Source organism: Mobula birostris, chromosome 15, assembly GCF_030028105.1.
Source record: "Mobula birostris isolate sMobBir1 chromosome 15, sMobBir1.hap1, whole genome shotgun sequence".
Classification (NCBI taxonomy): domain Eukaryota; kingdom Metazoa; phylum Chordata; class Chondrichthyes; order Myliobatiformes; family Myliobatidae; genus Mobula; species Mobula birostris.
The window spans coordinates 11,351,488-11,367,396 of NC_092384.1; the positions used below are offsets into that span (position 1 = coordinate 11,351,488).

Here is a 15,909-nt window from a genome sequence, read left to right on the forward strand (position 1 = left end):
ATTAAGTTTACTTTATCTTAATATTTCATCTGGCGGAGATATGCACCAAGTTATGTTTTTGTATTGGATGTTGTTTGAGAGCGCCGCGAGCGCGGGGTGGCAATGGGAGACGCTCCCTTACTCCGTAGTGGTTTGCGGACGCTCCCTGGCCGGAGCGGCTGCCTGCCTTTGCTCGGTGTTCAAACCAGTCCCGGCGTGCCGCGCGCTGCTAACGGCTGCGGCCGACAAGATGGCCGAGTCGCTGCCGCAGACGCCGAGCAGGCACGAGAAGAGCCTGGGGCTGCTCACCACCAAGTTCGTGTCTCTGCTGCAGGAAGCCAAGGACGGCGTGCTCGATCTCAAAGTGGTGAGAAGGGAGTCGTGCCGGCGACTGGTGTGCTGGTGGAGGGGGGGGACACAGAGGCCCGGCGCTGTGGGACAACACGAGGCCGGCCGTGGAACGTGGAGACGGCGGGAGGCGACAGCCGGGACTCCGGGACTGGTGGTGGGGACGCCTGGCCACGACCTCGTCCCTCCCTACCCGGTAGAGGAGGAGCACCCCAATTTCTTCTCATGGCCAAATTCATTGCCCTTGCCTCAGAACTGGGGCTGCTGCTTAGCACCCATTACTGCTTGTCCCCTCGCCGACCAAACCCCACTACCCCATCCCATTCCTCACGATTAACCAGCGCTATTCCCCCCACACAAACCCCGTACTGCTTCCAAACCCTCCCCCAGTACTCCTTCCCCCCGTTGCACCTCTCTTCCCCCACCATCCCCCGTTGCTTCGCTCTCCCCCCCACCCCCCCGGTTGCTTCTCTCCCCCCCCCCCCGGTTGCTTCTCTCCCCCCCACCCCCCCGGTTGCTTCTCTCCCCCCCACCCCCCCGGTTGCTTCTCTCTCCCCCACCCCCCCGGTTGCTTCTCTCTCCCCCACCCCACCATCCCCCGTTGCTTCGCTCTCCCCCCCACCCCCCCCCCGGTTGCTTCTCTCCCCCCCCCCCCCGGTTGCTTCTCTCCCCCCCCCCCCCGGTTGCTTCTCTCCCCCCCACCCCCCCCCGGTTGCTTCTCTCTCCCCCACCCCACCATCCCCCGTTGCTTCGCTCTCCCCCCCACCCCCCCCGGTTGCTTCTCTCCCCCCCCCCCCCCCGGTTGCTTCTCTCCCCCCCACCCCCCTCCCCCGGTTGCTTCACTCCCCCCCCACCCCCCCCCGGTTGCTTCTCTCTCCCCCCCCCCACCATCCCCCGTTGCTTCGCTCTCCCCCCCACCCCCCCCCGGTTGCTTCTCTCTCCCCCCCCACCCTCCCCCGTTGCTTCCCTCTTCCCCCACCTTCAAACTCCCCTGGTACCTCTCTTCCCCTGCCACTCATCGTACTACTTACTTCCTTTCCTTCTCTTCCCCCCCCCCACACCACCTTCCTCTTCCCCCCTCCTCCCCCCCCCCCCAGTTGGGAGATGCTTTGGCTGTGCGTCCACTGGACTTTTGCAGTTTTGTTACTCACTTGGTACCCCCTGCCCCATGTTAATGATGCAGCTTTGTGTCAACTCGGTGCCGGGGTTAAGCAAGGATGCAAGAAGCAATCCATCAACTGGACCCTTCGCCCATGGCCCCATCCAAACATGCCATACCGTTAAAAGTCCACACATTTTTAAAGTCAAAGTCACAAGGTTAGGAGTTGCTCACTTGCCATTCACCTTCATCTGCCAAATGGGAATTAAATGTGAATACATTCTCTTGCGTATTGAATATTTGTAAAGGCACTGCAAATATAGGGAGGGTAATTCCAAAGCCAAATATCAAGTCTTCATCACAGCAGAAATGAATGTGCACTTTACCTTGGAATAACACTTAGAGCTGCTTTCAGTAAGAGTAATGAAATATTTTACATTTCTGGGGAGAGGAGCTTGAATTATTCTCTGCTGCTGGGCCCAGTGCTGTGCTGAATGCACTCATTCAAACCCAGATTCTTCATGACTGTTCCTGGGTAGGATAGGTGGTCTCTATGCTTGCTGCAGGATTGAGAAAGGCCTGAACAATGCTGGATATTGTTTTTTTAAAAAAAGGAAGCACATACAAATGCACAGCCGTCAATGATTCAGCGGGTTGCTGCATTGATCATACCACATACATCTTACGAAGGGTCAGAAACTTGATCCTTGAGTTTTTTCTCTTATCATCTAAGGAGGTGGTTGGGGTCTGTGCTTTTTAACTGTTCATGTTGGCCTAGGACACAGACAACATAGCAAGCTCCACCAGTTATGATCAAAGCTGATGTGCATTTTGTGTGTATGTTTCTGTTCCAGTGGGTGAAGGTTGTTGGGAATTGCGTACTGGAGGGTGGCTGCTTCTGTGAAGCTGCATCTCCCCCACCCCATGTTCAGTTTAAAGTGGTGAGCAATTGCAGCCCATGGGGTCAGATTGTAAGCCTGGCTTGAGGGGGTGTAAATTGATTGATTGAAAGTGAAGGGTGGCAAAATGTTGCCCTTGATTTTGATAGGTTTAGCACAAGGGCAAAGCAGAGCCTTGGCTCGATAGATAAGAGGGAGCAGTTGTGTTGGGCTAAGCCAGGCTGTGGAGTTTTCGTCCCATGGAAACAGAAATTATATGTCATGGGATGGTGAGTATGTTAGCTGTGTTTTGAATATTGGATAGGGTGCAGTCATAGTGGTTCAGGTTGTAAGGCATGGAATGATCATTTGTTGGTCTGGGTAATGAAACTGTGTCTCTGTGTTGGGAAGGTGGGTGCTGAATTGTTGCAGACAGGAATTACTGGCATCCATAATATACTTACTATTATTGGGCCTGGATTGTTCTAAAGGTTAGAAATATTGGTAGCTTAGCTATTTGGAATCGCCGAACTTGACAAAAAGTTCACCTCACCATTTGAAGAATTCAATTCCAGATCTGAACAGAGGCATGCATTATCCTTAATACTCTGGGATTGGAAGTCGGGTGAGGAAAGGCATAATCACTCTTGTCTAAATAACAAAAATCAGCTGTGCTATGATTCTCGTTGTGGTTGAATAGCTGCCTGGCATTCCATTCTATTCAGAATAGCTTGCTGTGCTTGTAAGCTGGAACATAAGGGTAGTAATAGAAAGGGTGTCTGCTGCATGTAAGTGAGTGGTAAAGCTGGGGTGTCAACAATCACATTGCAACAAACGTGACTGATTTTGGTATATTCATGTGTATGTTCCTGCTTTCAGTCTTTCAGTGTGTTAGACTAGGAACTGTCAAAATGTCTTTTATTGAGTGGGATTCCACCTTGACACTTTAGGATTTTCTTGGCATGGAGTCTGTCCATGCATTGTACAATGTGCAGCATTATAGTGGTGTGTCCTTAGCATTCACATTGCCTTGCCTCTCCTGCCATCAGCACAGAAGCTTTGATCTATTCATGGTACCCCAACAGGAAGTTGAAATGGCCTAGAGGGTGAAAGGTGAAGAGTTGTTAAGGGGATGTCATGGGTTCCAGTGGAGTGGAATAGCCAGTTCTATTCATGACATCCTGATCATTCCTTCACCTTTGACCCTTAGAAGCCATTGTAACTTGTGTTAATGTTGTGAACATGCATAATTAAAGTTGAATTATTTATAGTTAGAATTTCCATAATTGCTTCAACACAACATTTTTCTCCTCAAGAATGTGGAATTTATTTGAATAAACTATTTGCTGGCGGCTAAACCTCTTGAAGCATTGACCTCCATTGCTTTTGTCCTCAGACCTTTCTATAAATGACAGTGAGGGCAAGTCAGGTTATCATTGCAGGCCTGCTGCTCAGAAGTACACCTGTGGGTTTATACTTGAAGATTCCCCTAGTGTATGTTTTGCCGTTGCCTGCTCCTTATTACCCTTGCCCTCTAATGGATACCTTCAAGGATAGCAGTAGCTCACTAATATATCAGCATTGATCTTTATGTTGTGGATCCAGTGGAGCTGATTCTTTGACCTCAAACCTCACTTCCCTGTGTCTCTTGCTTGTTCTTGCTGGTGTCAACTTCCTTGCATATTGCATGCTAAGGCTGAAATTTCCAAGTCACAGATATGTGTACAGGACAGAGACAGGCCCTTTGACCCATTGAGTCCATGCTGGCCATCACCAAATTTCATTGATCCTCCTTAACTTCCTTTTTTCATTCTCCTCATCAACGCACACACATACCTTGCCTACACACTAGAGGCAATGGCAGTTTGCTTCCAACCTGCACTGCTTATGGATGCTAGAGGATGTGATTCAACATCAATGCTTTGCATCAATGTTTGGTGGGATTCTGACTCGGGCAGTCAGTCCTAATGATGAATCATGGATGGTAGCTTTACATATCCAAAAACGAGATTAAAATGCCATGGGACCCTATGGTAGCGTAGCAGTTAGCATGGCACTTTTACAGCTCAGGGCATCAGAGTTTGGATTTCAATTCTGGCATTCTCTGTAAGAAAGTTGGTGTGTTCTTCCTGTGTGCATGTGGGTTTCCTCCTACAATTCAAAGACATACCAAATTGTCCTGTGAGTAGGCTAGGATTAAATTGGTGGTTTGATGGATGTCGCAGCTCAGTGGGCTGGAAGAACCTGTTCCGTGCTGTTCCCAATAAATAATGCCCGGGACTGGGCAGTTACAGTTTGAAAATTAGAGACTGTAGCCTAGTTGTGTCATTTCCCTTTTCATTTTGTTAATGTTGGCAGCAAGTCCATGGATGAAGCAACATTTAAATACTTGACGTGGAGGAAGGATACAGGTCTTGGGATATGGTAGGTGCTGTTGCCCTGATAACTTTCTGTTTGTCTTGTTCCCCCACCCAAGTAGTCAATGGCAGCAGCTAGTCAACTTTGGAGAGTCAGTACCATTATGTGAGGGAGGGAACGTCGACTCAGACCTTGAGAGGCCAGCGTTGGGCATTTTCATGCCTTACAAGGCACAGATTGGAAGTTTGTGTGGGGAGCCTCACACAGACACTACAGCAATGTGTGGTTAAATGCCTTGCTCAAGGGCACAAACATGCTGCCACAGCTGAGGCTCGAACTAGCGACCTTCAGATCACTAGACGAATGCCTTAATCATATGGCCACGTGCCATTATGTGAGAGTCTCTTCAATGATGTCACAGTGCAATCCTGGCTCCATGGCAAATATGTGCCTGGGAGCAGAGTAGAGGCCAGGCATTTTGTACCAGCCCACACTGAACGGTGTGTCTATCCTTGGCCCTTCATTGAAAATAGCGTATGGTCATCCAACCAAAAAGAAATGATAGGTTATTGAATGGACGGATGGAAAATCTGGCAAGGCTGCAGCATTTTTTTTAATGGCTTCTACTTTGTGCTCCTGCTCCTGTCTGTTTTCAGCTAAGGATTCTTATGCCATTAGGGATATAGTTTATTTATATAAATGAGAGGCTCTTTAGCACATCTGGTCCATTCTGACTCCCAGGAAATAATTCCATTAGTCCCACTCTCCCTTATTTCCCTGCACCTCTGTAACTTGTTCTCTTTCACATGCCCATCAACTCAACCTGTGTTTCTTCATGTATCTGCCTGACCTGAGAAGCAATTCATTTTCGGTCAGCTCCCATGCCAGTGTTGCTAAGAATATTCTCAAGGGGTTGGGTGATCAGCCAAAGGTCAATTGGCACCGGTGATATGTTGAATAAGGGATAGCGGCCAAAGAGCAGGACCTTCAATAAGTAGTAATCTCTGATTCCTCCCAGTGCCACCTGCAAGTCAGGACAGGAATAGAGTGATAGTACAGATGAATGAGTGGCAGAGGAATGTGCAGGGGGAGGGGTTTGAGGTTCTTGGATCACTGGAACCTCTTCTAGGGCAGGGGTGACCAGGTCAGGTGCAATACATCCTTGTGCTGGAGGGCACCAATATCCTGGCCAGGAGTTTTGCTAGTGCTACTCTAGAAGGTTTAAACTAATTTAGCAGGTATATGGGAACCAGAGCAACAGGTCAGAAAGTGGAGGGAGGAGAGGAAAGTGGATGTCAGGATAAGTAAAAACGGACTTGAGCAAAGTAATAGGTAAGTACGATGGGGCGGATAGTGTAAAGTGTGTGAATTCTATTCTAGGATAAAATATTATAAGCAAAAGTCATTTACTTGAAGAATGATCAATACGTGGGATTATGAAGTGCTCTTGACAGAGATGGACAGGACTGAGTGCTTAACGTCCCAGGGTTTTGATTTATGAGCATTTGTAAAACCATGTCCTAATTAATGAGAGCGAGCATAGCTTTGTGCAGGGTAAGTCTTGTCTTGCTAACTTGATCGAGTTTTTTGACAAGGTGACAAGGGTGATTGAAATTAGAGCTGTGGGTGTTGAAGGTCCCTCATGGAAGACTCATCCAGAGGGTAATGATGTATAGGATCCATGGTCCTGGCATTTGGATTCAGAACTGGCTTACTCATAGAAGCCAGAGGATAGTGGTTGAAGGGACTTATTCTATGGAAGTCTGTGATTAGTGATGTTCCACAGGGATCTGTACTGGAACCTCTGCTGTTTGGGGTGTGTACCTAAATGACCTGGATGAAAATGTAAGTGGTTGGGTTAATATGTTTACAGGTGACACCAAGATTGGTGCTGTTGTAGAAAGCATAGAAGACTGGCAAAGAATACAGCAGGATATAGATCAGTTGCAGATATGGGTGAGGAAATGGTAGATGGAGTTTAACCTGGCCAAATGTGAAGCGTTGCACCTTGGTTGGTCAAATGTAAAGAAAAAATACATTGCTAAGGGCAAGACCCGTAACAGTATTGATGAGTGGAGGGATCTTGTGACCCAAATTCATAGCTCTCTGAAAGTGACTACATGGGTTGATGGGGTGGTTAACAAACATATGGTGTTTGCTTTTTTAAAAAAAAAATTTAGATATACAGCATGAAATGGGCCCTTCCTGCCCAAGAGTCACCCTAACATAATCACAGGACAATTTACAATGACCAATTAACCTACAAACCTGTCTTTGGACAGTGGGAGGAAACCAAAGCACACAGAAGAGATGCATGTGGTATCAAGGAGAATGTACAAAATCCTTTCAGATGGTGCCAGAATTGAACTCCAGCCTGAGCTCTAATGGTATCATGCTAACCATAATGCTGCCTTGGCACTCCTTAGTCGAGGCATTGAGTTCAAATGTCAGGAAGTTACTTTGCAGCTTTATAAGACTAGTTAGGCCGCCTCTGGAGTATTGCATACAGTTCTGGTCATCATAGGAAGGGTGTTGAGGCTTTGGAGGGTTTGCAGAAGATGTTCACCAGTGTGCTACCTGGATTAGAGGGCATGTGCTAAAACGAGGTGAACAAATTTGGGTTGTTTTCTGTACAGTGGTGGAGGCTGAGGGGAGGTCTGATAAAAGTTTATAAGATTATGAAAGGCATAGATAAAAGTAAACAATATCTTTTTTCCCAAAATTGTTATGTCTAGTACCAGGGGGCATGCATGCATTTAAGGTGAGGGGAGTGTGAAGAGCAAGTTTTTTTTACACAGGGTGATGGGTGTGTGGAATGCGCTGCCTGGGGAGGTGGTAGAGGTGAATATATTAGGGACTGTTAAGAGGTGTTTAGATAGGCATGTGAATGTGAGGGAAATGAAAGGAAATACAGTGTAGGCAGAAGGGATTGGTTTAGTTGGCCATTTGATTATTAATTGGTTCAGTGCAGCATTGTGGGCTGAAGGACCTGTTACTGTGCTATTCTATTACTATTCTGTTACTGTTCCATGTTCTGAAAGGTCATATCCCAGTAGGAGATGCTTCTTCATCAAAAGCTGTCCTTTATGCGAGTCATCAAATCAAGACCATGTTGTTATTCCAGAAGCCATGGTGGCTAGATCTTGTCTCCACAGCCGTGTCAGTATTTTTAGCCATCATTGCCTTCCATTTCCAAAAAGCATCTCCACTACTTTGCCTGCTTTAAAATGAAAAATGGTGGCCATACATTGCCCTAACCAAGAGTTATCCTTTGTGTGCAACTACAGTGGTTTTTGGTGGAAATGCTAGGGTGTACAAGATGCTGTTTGAAACAAGGAGTCTCTTAAATGCAGTCCAGTCAAAAAAACTGCTCCTCTGCCAATGTTTAATTCTAGGCACACTGGTTAAGGTTTTGCCAGTTGGTGTGGCTGTTAGCCAGATTAAGATCTGCAGTGCCAGCTGCTTGTGGCCTTCTGGGTGAATTGGGGCAAATCATGAGTGCACAATTTTAAAATGTACTAGAATCAGGTATGGAGAGGTGCCACTGGTGACTAGAGAAATGTGGTCAAGTGCCACTGCAGTAGGTATGACGATCTTCAGTCTTAGCAGATGGCTCAGGGAAAATGCAGAACAACATGGAATCTTAACAGGAAAAACCCTCAACCTGTAACATGTTCCTGGACTGATCTCCAGGGCAACATGTGGAGTGATTTGTTGCTTATGTTCTCTTTTAACTTAAAAACAAATTGAAAATAAAAATCTCAAAAATTATAACCATTCCCCTTTGGGACTTCTGTTTGGATGTAGTTGGTACCTCTCAGATCATAAAACATAGAATAGTACAGCACATTACAGGCCGTTCGGCCCACAGTGTTGTGTCGACCCTCAAACTCTGCCTCCCATGTAACCCCCCCCCCACCTTAAATTCCTCCGTATACCTGTCTAGTAGTCTCTTAAACTTCTCTAGTGTACCTGCCTCCACCACTGACTCAGGCAGTGCATTCCACGCACCAACCACTCTCTGAGTAAAAGACCTTACTCTAATATCCCCCTTGAACTTTCCACCCCTTACCTTAAAGCCATGTCTTCTTGTATTGAGCAGTGGTGCCCTTGGGAAGAGGCGCTGGCTGTCCACTCTATCTATTCCTCTTATTATCTTGTACACCTCTATCATGTCTCCTCTCATCCTCCTCCTCTCCAAAGAGTAAAGCCCTAGCTCCCTTAATCACTGATCATAATGCATACTCTCTAAACTAGGAAGCACCCTGGTAAATCTCCTCTGTACCCTTTCCAATGCTTCCACATCCTTCCTATAGTGAGGTGACCAGAACTGGACACAGTACTCCCAATTGTGGCCTAACCAGAGTTTTATAGAGCTGCATCATTACATCATGACTCTTAAACTCTATCCCTCGACTTATGAAAGCTAACACCCCAGAAGCTTTTTTAACTACCCTATCTACCTCTGAGGCAACTTTCAGGGATCTGTGGACATGTACCCCCAGATCCCTCTGCTCCTCCACACTACCAAGTATCCTGCCATTTACTTTGTACTCTGCCTTGGAGTTTGTCCTTCCAAAGTGTACCACCTCACACTTCTCCTGGTTGAACTCCATCTTCCACTTCTCAGTCCACTTCTGCATCCTATCAATGTCTCTCTGCAATCTTCAACAATCCTCTACACTATCTGCAACACCACCAACCTTTGTGTCGTCTGCATACTTGCCAACCCACCCCTCTACTCCCACATCCAGGTTGTTAATAAAAATCGTGAAAAATAGAGGTCCCAGAACCGATCCTTGTGGGACACCACTAGTCACAACCCTCCAATCTGAATGTACTCCCTCCACCACGACCCTCTGCTTTCTGCAGGCAAGCCAATTCTGAATCCACCTGACCAAACTTCCCTGGATCCCATGCCTTCTGACTTTCTGAATAAGCCTACCGTGTGGAACCTTGTCAAATGCTTTACTAAAATCCATATAGATCACATCCACTGCACTGCCCTCATCTATATGCCTGGTCACCTCCTCAAAGAACTCTATCAGGCTTGTTAGACACGATCTGCCCATGCTTGACTGTCCCTGATCAGACCATGATTCTCTAAATGCCCATAGATCCTATCTCTAAGAATCTTTTCCAACAGCTTTCCCACCACAGATGTAAGGCTCACTGGTCTATAATGACCCGGACTATCCCTACTACCTTTTTTGAACAAAGGGACAACATTCGCCTCCTTCCAATCCTCCAGTACCATTCCCGTGGACAACGAGGACATAAAGATCCTAGCCAGAGGCTCAGCAATCTCTTCCCTCGCCTCGTGGAGCAGCCTGGGGAATATTCCTTCCGGCCCCGGGGACTTATCTGTCCTAATCATCTTTTAATAGAGGTCAGGCAGCTCTTGTCCAGTTGCAGGTTGGCACGTAGTAAACCTGTCATGTAGGACAGGGGTCCCCAATCTTTTTTGCACCGCAGACCGGTTTAATATTGACAATATTCTTGCGGACCGGCCGACCGGGGGTCGGGGGGGTGGTGTTCAAGTAGGGTTAAACTCACCTCAACATGTCTTTTACAGTTAGGGTTGCCAACTTTCTCACTCCCAAATAAGGGACAAAAGTAGCAGTCAAATCCCAGGACACTTGTGTTTACCCTAGGAGAGACTACCATGACCATGAAGCCTTACGTGGGCACCTGTGTGCGCATGCACGTATATGACAATTTTTTTTTCCACAAATCGGTTTTGGCTTAATCTTCCCGACTATACTGCACGTACATTATTTCTACTTTATATAGACTGTGTATTTATCATATCGTTCCTGCTTTTACTATATTTTAGTGTTTTTTTAGGTTTTATGTGTTATTTGGTATGATTTGGGTTATTTTTTGGGTCTGGGAATGCTCAAAAAATTTTCCCATATAAATTAACAGTAATTGCTTGTGTGCTTTATGCCATTTCGGCACGAAAGGTTTCATAGGAACACTCTACCTTAGTGGGGGAAATACGGAACAGTTGGCAACCTTATGTTCAAGTTCAACGGTGCGTGACAGGGAATGAGGAAAGGTGCAGCTGACTCATATCGTTTCCTCACGGCCCGGTAGCACATCCTTTGCGGCCCGGTGGTTGGGGATTGCTACTGTGGGAAGACGAATACCGGGCTTGGGTAGAACCTACCGAATCTCCCATGTTACTCTTAAATGTCATACTATTTTGCCTTGGGAACATATTCTTGGTTGAGTGAACTCAGCCTTTTTTCCTTGGGGTGACAGAGTATGAGAGGTGACCTGATAGAGGTGTTTAAGATGATGAGAGGCATTGATCGTGTGGAAAGTCAGAGGCTTTCTCCCAGGACTGAAATGGCTAGCACAAGAGGGCACAGTTTTAAGGTGCTTGGAAGTAGGTACAGAGGAGATGTTGGGTAAGTTTTTTAAGAAGAGTGGTGAATGCGTGGAATGAGCTGCCGGCGACGGTGGTGGAGGTGGATACAATCGGGTCTTTTAAGAGACTCTTGGATGAGTACATGAGCTTAGAAAAATAGAGGACTATGGATAACCCTAGATAATTTCTAAAGTAAGTACGTGTTTGGCACAGCATTGTGGGCTGAAGGGCCTATATTGTGCTGTAGGTTTTCTATGTTTCTATTTTGCTACTCTTCATTGCTTGGATCAATATCCTGGAAGCAATCACCCAGCACTCTTCAGGCAGCAGAGATTTAAATGTGTGGTTCACCCAGACCAATTCAAGGGTAGCCATGATAAAGCTGGGATTGAAGACAAAACTAGTGCTTTTGTCCAACTGGAGCCTGTTTGGTTTAATGAGGTCTGACAGTGCGGGTTCCGATGTTTTGCCCCCTAACTTCACTATAGGATGGCCCCTTCTATTTGGTGCGTGTTTTGGGGCTGGTTGCCCAATTGTAAAGTGTGGAGATACAAAAGCTAGAATTTCTCCCTTGATGGCAGTTGGAAACTACTGGAGCAGGAAATGCCACTTCGTGGTTCTGGAGCAGCGGGTTTGATTGAAGTGCTTGAATCTAAGTCATTGGCTACGTGTGGTTGATCTTGGCATGTAAAGCCTGCTGGTAAAAAACCAGAAGGCATAAGCCCTTGGGTCTTTTAGATAATTGCATTTCAAATCTGAACACCATTTGCCCAGACAACATTGGTGACATTGTTCTGTTGATCCCTAGTTGCATCCAAATATTCACCCCAGAAGTCCATGGTCCAACCCTTATCAGTATTGCATTAGATTAGATTAGATTCGATTCAACTTTATTGTCATTGTGCCGAGTACAGATACAAAGCCAGTGAAATGCAGTTAGCATCTAACCAGAAATGCAAAGAATAGTGTTATTTACAAAATAACTGCGAATGAAAAGTGCTACAGCACACAAATATAAAAGTATTGAGACGGTACATTATGGTTACAATACTGCTTAGCGCTGTGATGAGAGGTTCAGCAGGGTCACAGCCTCAGAGAAGAAGCTCTTCCTGTGCCTGCTGGTGCAGGAGCAGAGGCTCCTGTAGTGCCTACCGGATGGGAGGAGAGTAAAAAGTCCATGGTTAGAGTGAGATGCATCCTTGATAATGCTTTTCGCCCTGCCCAGACAGCGTTTATGGTAGATGTTCTCAGTGGTGGACAATTTGATGCCGATAATCAGCTGCAAAGTTTTCACCACACGCTGAAGTGCTTTGCAGTCCGATACGGGACAATTGCCATACTACACTGAGATACAGTTAGTGAGTATGCTCTCAATGGTACAGCGGTAAAAGTCCATCAGTATCCTGGGACAGAGGTGAGCTTTCTTGATGCTCCACAGGAAATAAAGGCGCTGTTGCACCTTTTTGATCAGGATGGAGGAGTTCAGGGACCAGGTGAGATCCTTGGAAATGTGGACACCAAGGAATTTGAAGCTTGATTTACGCTCCACTACAGCTCCGTTGATGTAGATGGGGACGAGAGTGTGGTTCCTAGCATGCCTGAAGTCCACAATGATCTCCTTGGTCTTCTGGGTGTTAAGGACCAGGTTGTTGTCGGCACACCACGCAGCCAGGTGCTGGACCTCGCTCCTGTAGGCCGTCTCGTCATCCCCTCTGATCAGGCCAACCACCGTGGTGTCGTCTGCGAACTTGATTATGGAGTTAGAACCATGTACAGGAACGCAGTCATCGGTGAAAAGGGAGTACAGAAGAGGGCTCAGCACACAGCCTTGAGGCATGTCGGTGTTCAGGGTGAGAGTGGAGGAGGAGAGGTTTTCTAACTTAACTGATTGAGGTCTGTTAGTCAGAAAGTCCAAGGTCCAGTTGCAGAGGGATGAGCTGATACCAAGCTGGCGAAGTTTGGCGATTAGCTTGGATGGGATCACAGTATTGAATGCCGAACTAAAGTCAATGAACAGCATTCTGACGTAAGAGTTGGGGCTGTCCAGGTGGGTCAGGGCAGAGTGAAGTGCTGTGGGGATGGTGTCCTCTGTTGACCTGTTGGTGCGATAGGCAAATTGGGGGTCCAGGGTAGTGAGCAGACAGGATTTCAGTGATAGAACCAGTCTCTCAAAGCACTTTGCAATGATGGGGGTGAGTGCAACTGGGCGGAAGTCATTCAGGCCCGTGGCAGTGGAATGCTTTGGCACTGGCACGATGGTAGCAATCTTGAAGCTTGTGGGGACAACTGCCTGGGCCAGGAACTGATTAAAAATGTCCGTGAAGACCCCGGCCAACTGCCCTGCACAGACTCTGAGCACGCGGCCAGGTATTCCATCTGCACCAGCTGCCTTCCGTACATTCACCCTGCTCAGGGTGGCGCAAGCATCGGAGGTGGAAAGTGAGCGAGGCAGTTCACCAGGTGGGAGATCCGCTTTGACGGTGACCTCCTTGTTTTCTCAGTCAAAGTGAGCGTAGAAGTAATTGACTCAACGGGGAGGGAAGCAGAGCTGGAAGGAGGCACATTACTTGGTGCTGGCGCTAGACTACATGGGAAGGGGTAACTGTGGCTGGCCTGCCTGCCTGCCTGGTGGCAGTAGACTACATGTGACCCTCACCCCATCTTCCCGCCACCACGATAGGGGCAGAGTTCCCCTTGTCCTCACCTGCCACCCCACCAGCCTCCGGATCCAGCACATTATCTTCCGCAACTTCCACCACCTTCAACAGGACCCCACCACTAAGCACATCTTTCCCTCTCCGCTTTCCGCTGGTATTGGTCCCTCCTTGACTCCCTGATCCACACGTCTCTCCCCACGGATCGCCCACCTGGCACTTATCCCTGTAAGCATAAGTGCTACACCTCCTCTCTTGTCACCATTCCGGGCACCAAACAGTCCTTCCAGGTGAGGCAACATTTCACTTGTGAGTCTGTTGGGGTCATCTATTGCATCTGGTGCAGCCTCCTCTACATCGGTGAAACCTGACGCAGATTGGGGGACCGCTTTGTTGAGCACCTCTGCTCCGTCTGCCACAACAGACAGGATCTCCCGGTTGCTACCCGCTTCAACTCTGCTTCCCATTCCCATTCGGATATGTCCATACATGGCCTCCTCTACTGCCATGATGAGGCAAAACTCAGGTTGGAGGAGCGACACCTCATATACCGTCTAGGTAGTCTCCAGTCCCTTGGTATGATCATAGAATTCTCCAATTTCTGGTAATTCCCTCCCCCTCCCTTCCCCTATCCCTGTTTCACTCTGCCCCCTCCCCCAGCTGCCTATCACCTCCCTCATGGTTCCACCTCCTTCTACTACCCATTGTGCTTTCCCCTATTCCTTCTTCACCTTTCCTGCCTATCACCTCCCTGCCTCCCCTCCCCCACCCCTTTATCTTTCCCCTTACTGGTTTTTCACCTGGCACCTACCAGCCTTCTCCTTCCCACCCTCCACCCACCTTCTTTATAGGGTCTCTGCCCCTTCCCTCTTCAGTCCTGATGAAGGGTTCCAGCCCGAAACGTTGACTGATCATTTCCACGGATGCTGCCCGACCTGCTGAGTTCCTCCAGCGTTTTGTGAGACTACATGTGGCTGTCTTTTTATTGACCTTGGCTTGCAGTGCCCTTCTGCTTAGCTGTTTACAGATCAGGGTGTCCAGCTTTTCCCCACATCAAGGTTACCTAGTACTAATTGTTTGGTGACTATAAAGTACCTGTGTGATGTGGCTGCCTTTTGCAGTGATGGGTGTGGCACTGAGTTGCAGGGCTTGTTGGCTTGCAATCATCTTACTGGTCCATTACAGGTCTGAGTTTGTAGTGCTGTTAATGATCTTGGGCTGGGAAAGATGAGTGAGAATCTGTTCCTATTCAATAATGAGATTTGAGATTGAAGTTACCAGTGACCAATGTCTTGGTGGCTAAATGTGCTGGTTGGGTGAGATAATCAGTACAAGAGGTGATTGATAAGTTCGTGGCGTCAGGTAGAAGGAGTCAATTTTAGAAAACCTAGCACATTTATTTCTCAAAATAGTCCCCTCCTACATTTACACACTCAGTCCAGTGGTCGTGGAGCATACAGATCTTGGACCTCCAGAAAATGTCCACAGCAGGGGTGATTGATAAGTTCATGGCCTAAGGTAGAAGGAGATAAGTTATACAGCTCTCGTTACATGCACATGCAGTTCAACTCTTTGAGTGATTATGCAGAAAGTCTGAAGTTGATAACTTATCGGGGTGATTGATAAGTTTGTGGCCTGGGGTATAAGGAGATGAGAAAAAGATTTGAAAGGGGGAGGGGGAGATCTGAAATGATAGAAGACAGGAGGGGGAAGGGATGGAGCTAAGAACTGGAAAGTTGATTGGCAAAAGGGATATGAGAGGATCATGGGACGGACGGGAGGCCTAGGGAGAGGGGGGAAGCCCAGAGGATGGGTAAGGAGTATAGTGAGAGGGACAGAGAGAGAAAGATATATATAATCAAAGATAAATAACGGATGGGGTATGAAGGGGAGGTGGAGCATTAATAGAAGTTAGAGAAGTCAATGTTCATGGCATCAGGTTGGAGGCCACCCAGACGGAATATAAGGTGTCGTTCCTCCAACCTGAGTGTGGCTTCATCTTGACGGTAGAGGAGGCCGTGGATAGATATATCAGAATGGGAATGGGACGTGGACTACTGGGAGATCCTGCTTTCTCTGGTGGACAGAGCGTGGGTGTTCAGTGAAACGGTCTCCCAGCCTGCGTGGGGTCTTGCCAATATATAGAAGGCCGCATCGGGAGCACCGGATGCAGTATATCACACCAGCCAACTCATAGGTGAAGTGATGCCTCACCTG

At 47.6% G+C, this 15,909-nt stretch overlaps 1 protein-coding gene across 1 annotated transcript in view; it reads left to right on the top strand.

Annotated features, from left to right (window-relative positions):
* Window positions 1-201: 201 nt before the first annotated feature.
* e2f4 (E2F transcription factor 4) overlaps window positions 202-15,909 on the top strand; it is a 46,427-nt gene continuing 30,719 nt past the window's right edge. The window contains exon 1 of the mRNA XM_072279319.1: window positions 202-346. Coding sequence (XP_072135420.1) covers window positions 230-346 — 117 coding nt within the window. The 5' untranslated portion in view covers window positions 202-229. The remainder of the gene's footprint in view (window positions 347-15,909) is intronic.